Below are 14,345 nucleotides of genomic sequence, written 5' to 3' on the forward strand. Positions count from 1 at the left end.
CCTTTGGCACGGCAAAGTGTTACATGACCTGTTAGGACAGCGCAGGGAATGACAACAGTCATGCGCAGGATGGGATTTTTGGTTGCGTGTTCATGGCAGGAAGAGTTTAAACAGCTTCTGATTAGCTCTCCTTTCTCCTCACAAGCCCTCTTCAGGAATGCAATTCCAGAGGTTTACAAGGAACATGCTGAATTAACAAACATGGAGGTGTCTTTGTCAACGTTTGAAGCTCTCTCGTCTGTCTTTCGTGATAAAACGGGAATGTGCGGCAGAGGCAAGAGAGCTTCCGTCAGATCTGCCTTTTCAAGAGGTCGCGGCCACGGCTTCACAACAACCGATCATCACAAGCCGGCAGACACAACTTTAGAATTCTAAAGACGGACTACAAACTACTGGTCATACAGCCTCCACCATTAACATCTCAGTCGGCGACACAGGCATATTCAGAGGCGCAACGTCAGTTTTTGAGGGACAACATCGAATTGTTGTTAGGGAAATGTGCCATCGAGGAAGTACTGGACCCACACCTCTCGTCAGGGTTCTACTCTCCGGTCTTCCTCGTTCCCATGAAAGACCCTGACAAATTTCGCATGATTCCCAATATGGCAGCGTTCAACGACCATTGCTTGCTGGAGCCGCCACATTTCAAGATGGTGTCTCTGGAACAGTTGCGAGTGAAATTGACCCCGGGAACGTGGCTGTGCAGTCTCGACATACAGGATGGTTACCTGCACGTCCCCATCTACCCGGCTCACAGGAAATTTCTGAGGTTTGTATTCGAGGGTCGACATTACCAATGGCAAGTCCTGCCATTTGGCATTAACCCGGGTCTATTTACCAGAATCACGACACCCATCAGTCGTTTTCTTCATCTCAGGCAGATAGAGTTCATATGTAGACAACTGTCTGCTCAACCAGTTTGAACCTCATTTGCTACGCAGACAGCTAGACATTGCCATCCGTCTGCTAGAACAGTTAGGGTGGATGATCAACCGGGAAAAGCCGCATTTACAGCCCACACAGGAGTTGGTGTTTCTCAGGGGCCTGTTCCAGACACAGTACTATCTCGCATTCAGATCCCCCTCAACCGATGGGAAAAGATCTCCCGGTCCGTAGAGAATGGACTGTCAGAACCATTGCTCCTCAGAGAGTGGCAGTCTCTGTTGGGCCTTCTGACGTCGGCGCGGGACTTAACATATGTAGACAACTGTCTGCTCAACCAGTTCGAACCTCATTTGCTACGCAGACAGCTAGACATTGCCACCCGTCTGCTAGAACAGTTAGGGTGGATGATCAACCGGGAAAAGCTGCATTTACAGCCCACACAGGAGTTGGTGTTTCTCAGGGGCCTGTTCCAGACACAGTACTATCGCATTCAGATCCCCCTCAACCGATGGGAAAAGATCTCCCGGTCCGTAGAGAGGGGACTGTCAGAACCATTGCTCCTCAGAGAGTGGCAGTTTCTGTTGGGCCTTCTGACATCGGCGCAGGACTTAACACACAGGGGGTGTCTGATGCTACGTCCGTTGCAGAGGTACCTCCTCCCGTACATACAGGCAGACGATGTTTGTCCAACTTTGGGCAGGATCACGAACTATTTGTCGACGCATCACTCCAGTGTTGGAGTGCGTAACTAAGTGATCGAACAGCCTCGGGGCTCTGGTCCGAAGCTGAAGCAAGCTGGCACATTAACAATCTCGAGCTGGAAGCAGTGATTTTAGCTGTAAGTCACTGGGCGTCGATACTAAGCCACTCGAACCTACTGATAGTCTCAGACAACGCGACGGTAGTATGGCTGATTTCGAGACAGGGGACAACCAGATCCAAGTTCCTACTGGATCAGATGTTCCGCCTAGCCAGCATCCTAGACGGAAACAACATCGAAGTCAGAGTTCGTCATATTCCAGAAACGTACTAGCCAGTGCGCTCTCGTGACTAGGGAAGCCGTGTCCGGCTCATATGTCAGAATCACAGGCGCCTGTTGATAGACCTATTTGCCACATAGTTCAAGGCTCAGCTTGAGGTATACATGTCTGCGATACCAGACCTGGCAGTTTGGGCGGTCGACGCTCTGTCAATGTCTTGGAAAAGTCTAGACGTTTACGCCTTCCCGACGCCAATACTAGTACCGGCAGTAGTGGCGAAACTCAAACTCATGATGAGGATCCGTCTGCTTTTGGTCGTGCCCGGGTGGCCAGCGAGGATGTGTTTCCCAGAATTATGCCGCCTCGCAGAAAGAGATCCGTTCCATCTTCCAGAGTGGGATCAGTTGCTGCTCCATCCCCACAGTCGGACACTGCACCCGGACCTGGTGCAGTTTCATCTATGCACCTGGACCATTTGCAAAGGACTTTGAGGGCCAAGGGATACTCATCTCAAGTGACAAAGATCATTGCCCGGGCACACAGAGCTTCCACCTGATCACTCTATGATGACAAGTGGGCTACATTTGAGATGTTCTGTGCCCAAAAGTCGCAAGACCCGCTGTTAGCATCACTACAATTCAATACAGTTTTTACGTTACTTGTGGTGCTCAAGGAAGCTCAGGACAGTATTATTGCGACCTACCTGTCAGCACTGAATTCAGTGTTAGCTGTCAGAGGAGATAGGAGGGTCTCAAGGATCCCCTAATTAGTCGCTGTGTTAAAAGCGTTCAAGCTGGAGGACCAAAAGGTTAAGTTCCGGCCGCCAGCGTGGGACCTGAACGTTGTGCTACAACACCTGAGAGGTCGCCCTTACGAGCCGCTGGATAGGGCATCGTTTGATAATTTAACCAGGAAAACAGTGTTTCTGCTGGCGTTAGCGACAGCGGCGAGAGTGAGCGAGATTCATGCACTGGATGTGACCAGGGTTCTGTTTGAACAGACCAGACAGTGCTGTGCACTCAGGCCTACTCTGGGATTTCCTGGCAAAGAGCCAGCTGCCAGGTCAACCAGATAGATTATTCGCCATCCTGCCCCTTATGGCCATTATCAAACCAGAGGATCAGGAGGAGCAGTTTCTTTGTCCGGTTCGGACTCTCAGATGGTACATCAAGAAATCCTCTCCTCGTCGGGGAACCAGGAAGAGATTGTTCCTTCCTCTTTCTACGACGACTACAGGGGAAGTCACCAGGAACACAATAGCCTTGTGGTTGAGGCAGACCATCCTAGCAACTTGCGACGCACAGAATCTTCCTCACCCGTCGTCTAACAACCCGCACGAGATTCATGCGTTAGCCTCAATTATGGCCTTACACTGGAACTGTACTGTACCTGACATTACGGCTGGGCGCTTCTGGCAGCCCTCACCAGTATTTGCTAGCCATTACTTGCGGGACTTAGCAGGGGAAGATTTGGAGGGGCTGCAGTTTTTCGGACCATTACTAGTTGAGCAGCAACTCACACGTCCTTCTGCTCTATAAGGTATGATCTTACCTTGGTCTATAGGGGTCATGTACTTACATGAGATAAGTTACCGTACCCCTCTGGTGGTTAGTACGTGACCTACTACTCTGATTCTGGTTCCAGTGACCTTCACAAGAGATCGTCGTGGCAGATCGGCATGCAGAGGGAATCATTAGTGGTCCGGCTGCCCGAAGGCATATGTGGGATCTTAAGACACCGACGGTCCCCTGAAGTTCTACACCACCGTCCTGTCTGTTTTCCATATGCTATAGACCTATGGTAAGGTAAGTAAAAAATTTGTTAAAATCTAAATATTTTAGGTAATTAATTACTTACCTTACCATAGGGCGTTCAGTCCTTCCCAACGCTGGATGCTCCTCGCCACTATGGACTCTTCGGACCAAGAAGTAAAAGTGAAGTTTTCAAGGAGTCTGCGCACATGTGCAGTGGGTAGATCCAGATACTTCTGTATCATGACAGTCGTCGATTGCGAGGTAGCCATTCAAGGTTGAATAGCAATTCAACTCTGGCAGATCTCCTACTAAGCGAAGCTTGAGGTAATATGCTATAGACCTATGGTAAGTAAGTATTGAAATATCTAAAATATTTAGATTTTAACAATTCTTTTCAAATTTTAGTTTTGTTTACATTAATATCAGTGAAGTCATGTACCCAGGTTCTATAACATTTGTCAACTGGCTCATCGCAGAACAGGGGACTATGTATTTATCAGCATCTGTCCGTATGTACATAGGTATTGTTAATTCCTTTTATTTTGATCTTGAAATTACTTTTTTCTTTGTCCAAGAATCATTTGTACTAGCTCTTCATGGATGTTTGTTAGAAGGTAGAGTAGACATATTATATAATGCCTTCCGTCACAAGACTGGTGAGATGCAGAGCCCTTTTGAATATTTTTTATGTCAACTGTATTTACTATCCAGATGATTTCATCTTTTGTAGAGACTGCTAACCTTTGACCCACATCGACGGAGTAGTGCCAGTGCTGCACTCCATCACCCATACTTCCGGGATGACCTTGACAGTCTCCGTACTTCCAGCTCACTTTCCACATCAGAAAACGATTCATTTGATACAGATGGCCGTTCAGACACACCGGTCAGCAAGTGAGATGATGAGAGAAGAGTTGTATCCCTTCCCATGTGTCCTGATCTGCAAAAGTTGACCAAGGCAATGTTAGCAAGATTGTGTATGAAAAAAATCCAAGATGTTTTAGAACTATTTGCTCATTAATGCAAATGCCTTTTTTATATTCAGGATTAAATCTTTTTTGCAGATTTATAATGTTATATAGTAAAACAAAATGAAAACTGAGAAAAATTGTTTTCAAAACAAAGCTTTTGCTTGTACATTGAAGCTTTGCATATTGAGACAACACACCAGTGTGAAACATTATTGTCAAAATACAAAATTATACCAGTGGCAGCCATTTTCAAGGCCAGAAATCATTTCACCATTTGTCCATATATTTCTGCCATTCATAATTCAAAAGGGACCAATATTGATATTTTCGTACGTTTACACCCATTTTTAATGGTTTTATTGATTGCCTGTGTTCACATTAATACACCAGTAATACCATACCTATATCTGTATTTGAAGATTGTTGGCTACTTTTGGCATGGTGTTATCTTGATGCCTTTTACTGTGTTAATGTGTGACAGTGTGTGTGTGTGTGTCTGTGTGTGTGTGTCTGTGATCATGTGTGTGTGTGTGTGGACTGCAGCCATGCTCCTATCTTTGAGCTGGGCTGTTAGCATGCTTTGTTGTATTTTGGTGGATACAACATCCTGAGTACACTTCAGTGACAGCTTGGTATCTCATGCTTTCAGGTCACAAATTGTTTCAGAGAACAAATCTTTTCTGTTTATCATATTTTGCCAAGATTAATTAATTAAAAAACAGTTTTTTTAATATTATATTTATGATTTTCTTCATGCTATTAAAGACATGTTTCTTATTAGAGAAAGGGTGTTACAAAATGGCTGTGTGCTTTATGAATTCTTGAGCTCTGCCTGAGAGGAGCAGGCTGCTATTCTTGTACATGATTTCTTTTCGCCTTTGTTGCCTTGTATGCCCATATATTGTATATTGAAGGATCTTTGTCCCAACATTTATGTTACTTACGTCACTTTTATGTATTGTGATTGTATAACCACCGTGATGCCTATTGACATAATTAAGGTGTGGAGACTAACATTAAGAGCCTCAAATGAAATCTCCCTTGAAATGAAATATTCAGTGCGAACTTGGGTTATATTTTTCTCAAGGTTGAACCTGGTGCAGCAGCTTGCTTTATGTTATTTACAACCCAGTTGATCTCTTTCTTAATAATGAGCTTGAGTTCTTGGATCCATTTGTAGTATATTGTTAGCGCCTCAAGAGTTACCTCCCTTAGTTCTCTTTGCTTTGTCTGTTAGTTTGTGTCAATAACAGAGAGTTATGTCAGACATTTACCTCTTTCAGTCATGACAATGGCAGTTCAAGAATCCTCTTTTAAAGCAGTTATCTGTACAAGTGTGGACCTCCTTCTTCTAATGATTGATTCTTATGAATCCCTGAAAAACCCTGACACAAAAGAAGACCCACAACCCATTGCTGGACATTTTACAATCATATGAATCAGTGGCATATCACATGACTTGTGTGCTTTTGTATCTGTCACATGACTTACGAGCCAAGGCATCTGTCATATGATTTATGTTCTTTTGTATCTGTCACATGAGTGAAGTGCTTGGCCTCCAATTGAACAATGAATGTATTTATGTGTCCGACACTGACCTTTGGTGTCTAACATGAAGCCGGTGCCAACCTTTAGGATATTTTCACCCAAATTCCACCAACCTGTTTAACAAGATGCCAGTGACAGTTATTGTTATGTGTCAAATCATGTGATAATAAATGTTTTGTGATGCAAAAGATGGTATATATTCATCAAATCCATAAGTTTATCATTCTAATCATTGTGACTACTTAATCTTAGAAACTATATTTCTATGACACCCCAATGATCCATAATGTTCCTAACAAGTCTCAGGCTGTGATTGGCTTTTCTCGGACTTGACAACTGATTTGTGCCTGAGTGTATGACATACAAGCCAAGTATTCTTTTTCAAGCCTGGGACCATGCTGTTATACAGACAAATTCAGCACTTTATTCCCTAATTAACTCAACACTAATGACCATTATTCAGCTGGGGCATCCTTTCACGAAACAACCTCTACTGCTAACCTCTAAGGTGGGCATTTAAGGTAACCTTGAACAAAAGTTACAACCGTTTCACAAAACAACCTTAACCTTATCTTTGACTGAGTTTACGCTTCAACCTTAGCTAATGTTGGAACTCTTCTGTGTTAAAGTAAGGGATTTTCCCTAGTTACGCCAGAGTGACCTCCCTTGCATCCTCAAACAGAAGAAACAGGCATGATAGGCCAACATTTCCCAATAAGAAATGTCCTTAATTTATTAGCTGATGAAGTGAAGCTTAGGAGTCATGTCCTTTTTTTCATCCTTCTCGTGCACATCACCAGTCAATTGAAGGTGAAGGAGTGGGACGCTACCGCATCCAAGTAAGTTGTTTGTAGTGTTGCCGTTGTGATGTTTCAATATATCATCCAAATTAATGGTTAGCTTTATCTGAAAACATCACTGCCCAATTTAAAATAACCTATACATGTGGTGGCAAACAACCAGCTGTTTCTACAAACTACGGTCTAATTCCATACATACAATGGAAGCATTCACCATCTTGGATGCGACTAAATATTAACCTTCATTGTACTAAGGTTGGGTCAAACCACCCTTAGTGTTGTCACCTTACGTTATGTTATCATTAGCTTAGCTTTTTGCGTGAAAGCAGATGTCAACCTAAGTAAAGACTTGAGGTTGAAATCTTAGAGTTAAGGTTAACTTTAGAGATATGGTTGCTTCGTGAAAGGAGGCCAGATTGTACAAGGGTAGATACTGAGTTGTCTCCCCTTTTCAGTTTTTACTGTTATGCTGTTTTTATCATCAACAGTGCTGTATTGTTTTCACGACAGATGTCAATCATCATACTTGCTCAAATGTGATACAGTAAGCATTTATCTTCAAAGAAGAAATCAAAATGGTGTGACAAGTATTGTAGTGCCTTACCTGATAGCCTGTCTCTTAGCGTAGCGAGAGGTCATGTGTCTCTCTTCCACCATCCTGACATCTATTGGGCATTGCAAGGACATCCTCCTTCATAACATCAGATATGCTAATTGACATTTCATGCAGTTTTGTTAATATCAGAAGCAGAACATAAGCATCTTGTAAGAGGCCGATATTTTTCATTCCTTTGTATGTTACCACTCCCTAGCTATTTCAGTAACCATAGCAGCCAGGATGCCTTGTCAGGTTGGTACAGCCCTTCATGTCTTAGTCTGTTTCCACAGTGAGACTTATGACGAGTACCTTGTGCTGTCGGTATAGAGGCTGGACACTTTTACATCTGCCTTCATAATGTCCGCTCAAGTCCTGTGGAATGACATCACATTGACCCAGCTCCATCATTTGTCTCTGGTTGTGTTCAGTATTAACTTTTTGCAGCAGTTTTTAATAAATTTCCAGTGTCATTTTACATCTGATACCTAGTCGGCAATATGTGCACAGCAGAAGCATCATTCCATGGCCTCTTTCCGTCCACATATATGACCACAATATGTTCATGTCAACCTCCAGCCCGGTGTGAGATCACTGGCTGCCAGCCCAATCGCCAGTTTCAGTGTACATGTGTATATAGGGAGCATGCAGTGCTCCCGTGCACCCTCCAAAGACCATCCTGCTTCTGGGAGGTGCTTCATCTGCCTTAGATTAGGTCCAGGTCTGGTGTTCTTAAAGTCACAGTGCTTGGTGCCATCACCTTGATGCCTTTACACACTGACACTAATTGACCACCAGTCATTCACCCACTAACTTTCACCGACCCATACTGGAAAAATTACCCACTATAACCCCTATTGTACATGTTAACCGTAACCCTACTCTGAACCTTTGAAGTAATCCATAATTTTGAAAGGGGTTAGGATTTTGAAGTATTTCAAGGCAAAAGTTCGGGCAGAATTTTACCCTCACATTAACCAAATCCCATTCACTCACTTCAGCACCCCATTACAGACCTTTTATGAAGCACAGCAAAACATTGTTATTCCAAATGACCACTATCCAGCCAATCTTGAAGTCTCATGTCTCTGAATATCAAAATCATTTTGTCAGCCTTGCCTACAAAGCTCCACCCACAAATCTAACTATGCATCAATTTTCCCCCACTCATCACACCACTACCCCTCGAAGGTAAGCTAACTACCTGTAGGTACTGCCAGTATCCCATCACAACACTGCCTGTTCTCATACAGACATCTTCATTTTGTACAATGTTTTTACCAAGGGACCAATCTGATACATATATATATTCCATTTACAAGTCAGTAAAAGCCAAATGTGATTGAATAATCAACACTGTTTAAAGCCATAGACAAGACTGTTAATACAGTGACAGGTAAGTCTTTTGAAGTCATTCCAGGCAGTTTCGCAGCTACCACCTTCCTACTGTTCAGTCTTGAGTCCTGGCTTCATACCCAGGAGTACCTGTTATATATATATATATATATGCTTTTTAAGTATAGTTCTAAGTCTCCTGGTTAGTGGCAAGTATACACATGGTTATCTGTGTTGAAGTCAGCATGTTTACCTTTGTGTGGACAACATGATTATGTTCATGTGGACCAAAGTGTGATGCATGGTTATGATTGTGTTGACAACTCATTGTTGTCAACACAATTATCATTTTCATGGACGATTCACACTTGTCTACATATTATCTTTTTGAACCACTTGCAGTAAGGTTCATGAGTGTCTTTCTGTCAACCACAGACAGTTGTCAACATGGATTATCTTTTTGCGGACCATAGACAGTTGTCAACACGGATTATCTTTCTGTGGACCACAGACAGTTGTCGACATGGATTATCTTTCTGTGGACCACTGTCTGTTGTCAACTTGGATTATCTTTCTGTGGACCACTGCCCATTGTCAGCATGGATTATATTTGTGTGGACCACTGTCAGTTGTCGACATGGATCATCTTTGTGTTGTCCACTGCCAGTGTGTGGACCACAGACTGTTGTTGACGTGGATTATCTTTGTGTGCTTCACTGTCAGATGTCGACATGAATTATGTTTGTGTGGACCACTGTCTGTTGTCAACATGGATTATATTTGTTTGGGCCGCTGCCATTTGTCAGCCTGGATTATCTTTGTGTGGACCGCTGCGAGTTGTCAGCCTGGATTATCTTTGTGTGGACCACTGCCAGTTGTCAGCCTGGATTATCTATGCGTGCTCCACTGTCAGTTGTCTGCATGGATCATCTTTGTGTGGACTGGTGTCAGTTGTTGACAATGATTGTGTGTGTGTGTGTGGGGACCACAGACAGATGTTGACATGGATTATCTGTGTGTGGACAATTGACAAAGATGCATGATCATACTGTAGTACTAGGAACGCGGGGTAAAGTTGTACAAATTCTTCTGAAATATGCAGATGTTAGACATTATCTAAACAATCTAATAATTTTATGCACGTAACTCATCTAGTGAAATAAAATATTTCTTGTAATATTTTGGTTGTCATGTTTCCTTATTTGTATGTCTAACATTGTTTAACATATCGGAAAGTTCCTGAAATGTCATGCTGCAAGTTATCTGTGGTGAGAAGCAGTTTTCTTTCAGAGTTCCTTCTCGTTAACTGCCAGAAATCCATCCGATGACCATGGAATCAATCTGAGTAGTATGTCTCTATATTCAACATCCTGCGATGTGCTTCACCAAACTGTAAATATCTTGCATCATCTGACAATAACCACAGTGAGCTGGTATATGGTACTTCCATTATTTACAAACATGGCACACCCCAGGGCAATTTCAGTTTTCCTCTGTGATCTTGGAGAAATTGCTTGGAATGGTTTCGTCGGAGCAGAGCTCACAATACAATATTAATAAAACAGAACCTTTTCACCTTTCTAAGTTTCTAACAGATCAACGTGTATGCCATTACAGTAACTGCCCTATAGCGAACAGATCAATGTGTGTGCCGTTACAGCAACTGTCCTATAGCGAACAGAACAATGTGTGTGCCATTACATTAACTGTCCTATAGCGAACAGATCAATGTGTGTGCCATTACAGCAAATGCTCTATAGCGAACAGATCAATGTGTGTGCCATTACAGCAACTGCCCTATAGCGAAGACAACAATGTGTGTGCCATTACATTCACTGCCCTATACCGCACAGATCGACATGTATGCCATTACATTAACTGCCCTATAGCGAACACATCAATGTGTATGCCGTTACAGCAACGACCCTATAACGAACAGATCGATGTGTATGCCATTACATTAACTGCCCTATAGCGAACAGGTCAATGTGTATGCCATTACATTAACTGCCCTATAGCGAACAGATCAATGTGTATGCCATTACATTAACTGTCCAATAGCGTACAGGTCAATGTGTGTGCCATTACAGTTACTGTAGCCTAAAACCCAGCCAGACATCAGGGCTCGTAACGTCAAAATGTTATCAGCTCAAAAAGAATGTAGCCAGACCAGACACCAAGATGTGAATTTACTCAGATGTATGGAACATCTAAAAACAATACCCAGACCATCGGGATGGCTGTTGTAAATTTATACCGTCCGTCACAATCTAGCCTGCTTTTTTGCGGTCGGACGGGCCTTATCTCATGCTATAGGAAATGAAACATGACAATGATCTAGTGACAAAGGTCACAGAAATCTATGACACCGTAGAAAAGGTACATCTTCATGTGTGCAAAAGATTTTAGGAGTAAACTCCAACACCCCAAATGTCACAGTTTATGGGGAATGTGGGCGATATCCCATGTATATATCTAGCTACATAAAAGTAATAAAATGTCACAGTTTATGGGGAATGTGGGCGATATCCCATGTATATATCTAGCTACATAAAAGTAATAAAATGTCACAGTTTATGGGGAATGTGGGCGATATCCCATGTATATATCTAGCTACATAAAAGTAATAAAATGTCACAGTTTATGGGGAATGTGGGCGATATCCCATGTATATATCTAGCTACATAAAAGTAATAAAATGTCACAGTTTATGGGGAATGTGGGCGATATCCCATGTATATATCTAGCTACATAAAAGTAATAAAATGTCACAGTTTATGGGGAATGTGGGCGATATCCCATGTATATATCTAGCTACATAAAAGTAATAAAATGTCACAGTTTATGGGGAATGTGGGCGATATCCCATGTATATATCTAGCTACATAAAAGTAATAAAATGTCACAGTTTATGGGGAATGTGGGCGATATCCCATGTATATATCTAGCTACATAAAAGTAATAAAATGTCACAGTTTATGGGGAATGTGGGCGATATCCCATGTATATATCTAGCTACATAAAAGTAATAAAATGTCACAGTTTATGGGGAATGTGGGCGATATCCCATGTATATATCTAGCTACATAAAAGTAATAAAATGTCACAGTTTATGGGGAATGTGGGCGATATCCCATGTATATATCTAGCTACATAAAAGTAATAAAATGTCACAGTTTATGGGGAATGTGGGCGATATCCCATGTATATATCTAGCTACATAAAAGTAATAAAATGTCACAGTTTATGGGGAATGTGGGCGATATCCCATGTATATATCTAGCTACATAAAAGTAATAAAATGTCAAACACCAAAAAATGATTAGATTAGAATTAACCGTAAGTAACCCATACTTACCTTTATGAGGATACTGACGGGATCTGGGGGTGAGACTCGCTAACCACGTGACATATGTCATTGTATCCTAATTGCATAGGCAGAATCCATGCCCATACTATTGACTTGATTGTTTGGTCCAGGCTAGATTACTTACAGACCACCGCCATAGCTGGAATGTTGCTGAGACTGGCCAAAAACTAAACTCACTCATTTAGAAGCCTCGGACATAAGATGGATCGTGTTGTAGATTAGCATGCTCAACAACCTCGATGAAAACGGCAGTCGTGCGGAAACTAGCACTGTTGTGTGTGTCTGTGTGTGCGTGTCATTAAATACTTGACAGGATGGTTGGCAGGAGAATGGACACAATACAAACTACATATAAATATAAATTGCATATTTCCTAACTTGAAAGCCTTAACAAGAAATTCACATAAATGTGTATTATTTTGTGTAGGAAATAAGACACACAGTTTATTTGCGTAATATCGGCCTATAATACAGTTATACAGTTATTTAACCGATGTACAGTGGTCAACTGGGTGCAGATCTTGCTTGGAATATATTATGCAAAAATACGGCAGTAAAATATATTACCTGACTGTTCCTTGATTTGAGGATTGATTCTAAGGCTAATGGACCTCTATACACTTCTCCAAGTTGTAAGAAATACTTTTCACGCCAACATTCGTAATATTTACACTTGAAAAAGACATGATTCTCATCTTCAACTTCCAAGGCATTACATACTGTACACAACAAAGTCTGTTATTGCGGCATCTTTCTTACATCTAAATTTGTTTATCTTCAGATTGTTGTGGGAAATTCGGAATTTGCAGTATGCACGTATTAGGTTTTTGTTTTTTAATTCAGTGATATACGGTTCCAAGTGACGGTTATATTTGAATTGTGAATAGTGTTTTAGAAAAGTTGAGCTACAAACAACATTATGCCAAGTCTGGCAGGCTATATCTTTGATGCGTTGTTCGAAGGTTAGGATGAATAACTGTACATCGCCAACGCCTTGGTTTAGCCATACATGTGAAAACCCGTTTCTGAATAAAATAGATCTCACACTTGACACCCAATTAATTTTGCCCAAATCGTCAAACACTTTGAGCATCTTATAACACTGTATGGGATAACGCTGTGGATTCATGAGTAACAGTCTGAACCAAAACTTAATTACTTTGATTTGGCTGAAGACATACATTGGATAACGTCCAAGTTCACCGAGGATGGCCTTGTTGGATGCAAATTTTCCAATTTTGAGAAATCTTTTAAAATACATCATCTGAATCCTTTCAATTGAATCTGAATACTTGTGTCCCCAAATTTCAGCTCCATAGAGTAGTATTGGTGCTATCTTCGTGTCAAATATCATCCGTGCCGTAGAGTATGTTATTTCCTGGTTTTTCCTAAAGATTCTAAACAATGAAAGACAGGCTTTGTTTGCTTGTTGTGCAAGGGTTTCACACTCTTTTGTCCATATTAATCTTGATGAAAACACAATCCCAAGATATTTATAGTAACTAACAACCTCCATAGGCTGATTACCGAAGAACCATCTTTCCGATTTTGTAAGAATTCCGCCATTTCGAAATACGATGATATTTGACTTTTTTAAGTTCAACTCCAGTCCCCATTTTACACAAAATGACTCCAGGATCCTTAGTTGTCGTTGCAGACCAATAACACTCGTGGCAAAAAGGACGACGTCGTCGGCAAACATTAGTAGCAGTAGATCTCGTATATCCTGTGTAACGGACATTCCACTGTTACAAGATTTGTACAGTTCGGTGGCAAATTCAATAATAAACAGAATAAAGAGTACGGGACTTAAGACACATCCTTGCCTTACTCCACGGGAGGTATCAAACGCTACCGTTCTTGAGTTACCAACTTTAACACAGGCCTTCACTGATGCGTACATGCTTTTGAGTAAGATAAATAACTTTCCATGACATCCACGTTGCACGAGCACGTATAATAATTTATCTCTGTCTACAAAGTCAAATGCTTTTTTAAGGTCAATGAATCCACAGTAGAAACGACCTTTTGTTTTACCCAAGTATTTGGAACACAATGCCTGTAGGGTAAATAAATGATCTGTAGTAGAATATTGTGGACGGAATCC

General features: G+C 41.7%; 2 protein-coding genes across 2 annotated transcripts in view; one reads left to right on the top strand and one right to left on the bottom strand.

The window, feature by feature from the left end:
* Positions 1-10,047, top strand: part of LOC137297671 (cyclin-dependent kinase 6-like) — a 28,428-nt gene extending 18,381 nt beyond the window's left edge. The window contains exon 7 of the mRNA XM_067829584.1: positions 4,350-10,047. Within this exon, the coding sequence (XP_067685685.1) occupies positions 4,350-4,517 (168 nt within the window). The 3' untranslated portion in view covers positions 4,518-10,047. The remainder of the gene's footprint in view (positions 1-4,349) is intronic.
* Positions 1-14,345, bottom strand: part of LOC137298514 (zygotic DNA replication licensing factor mcm6-like) — a 385,641-nt gene that overhangs the window by 121,001 nt on the left and 250,295 nt on the right. The window lies entirely within an intron of this gene.

The sequence above is a fragment of the Haliotis asinina genome, chromosome 10 (assembly GCF_037392515.1).
Source record: "Haliotis asinina isolate JCU_RB_2024 chromosome 10, JCU_Hal_asi_v2, whole genome shotgun sequence".
NCBI lineage: Eukaryota > Metazoa > Mollusca > Gastropoda > Lepetellida > Haliotidae > Haliotis > Haliotis asinina.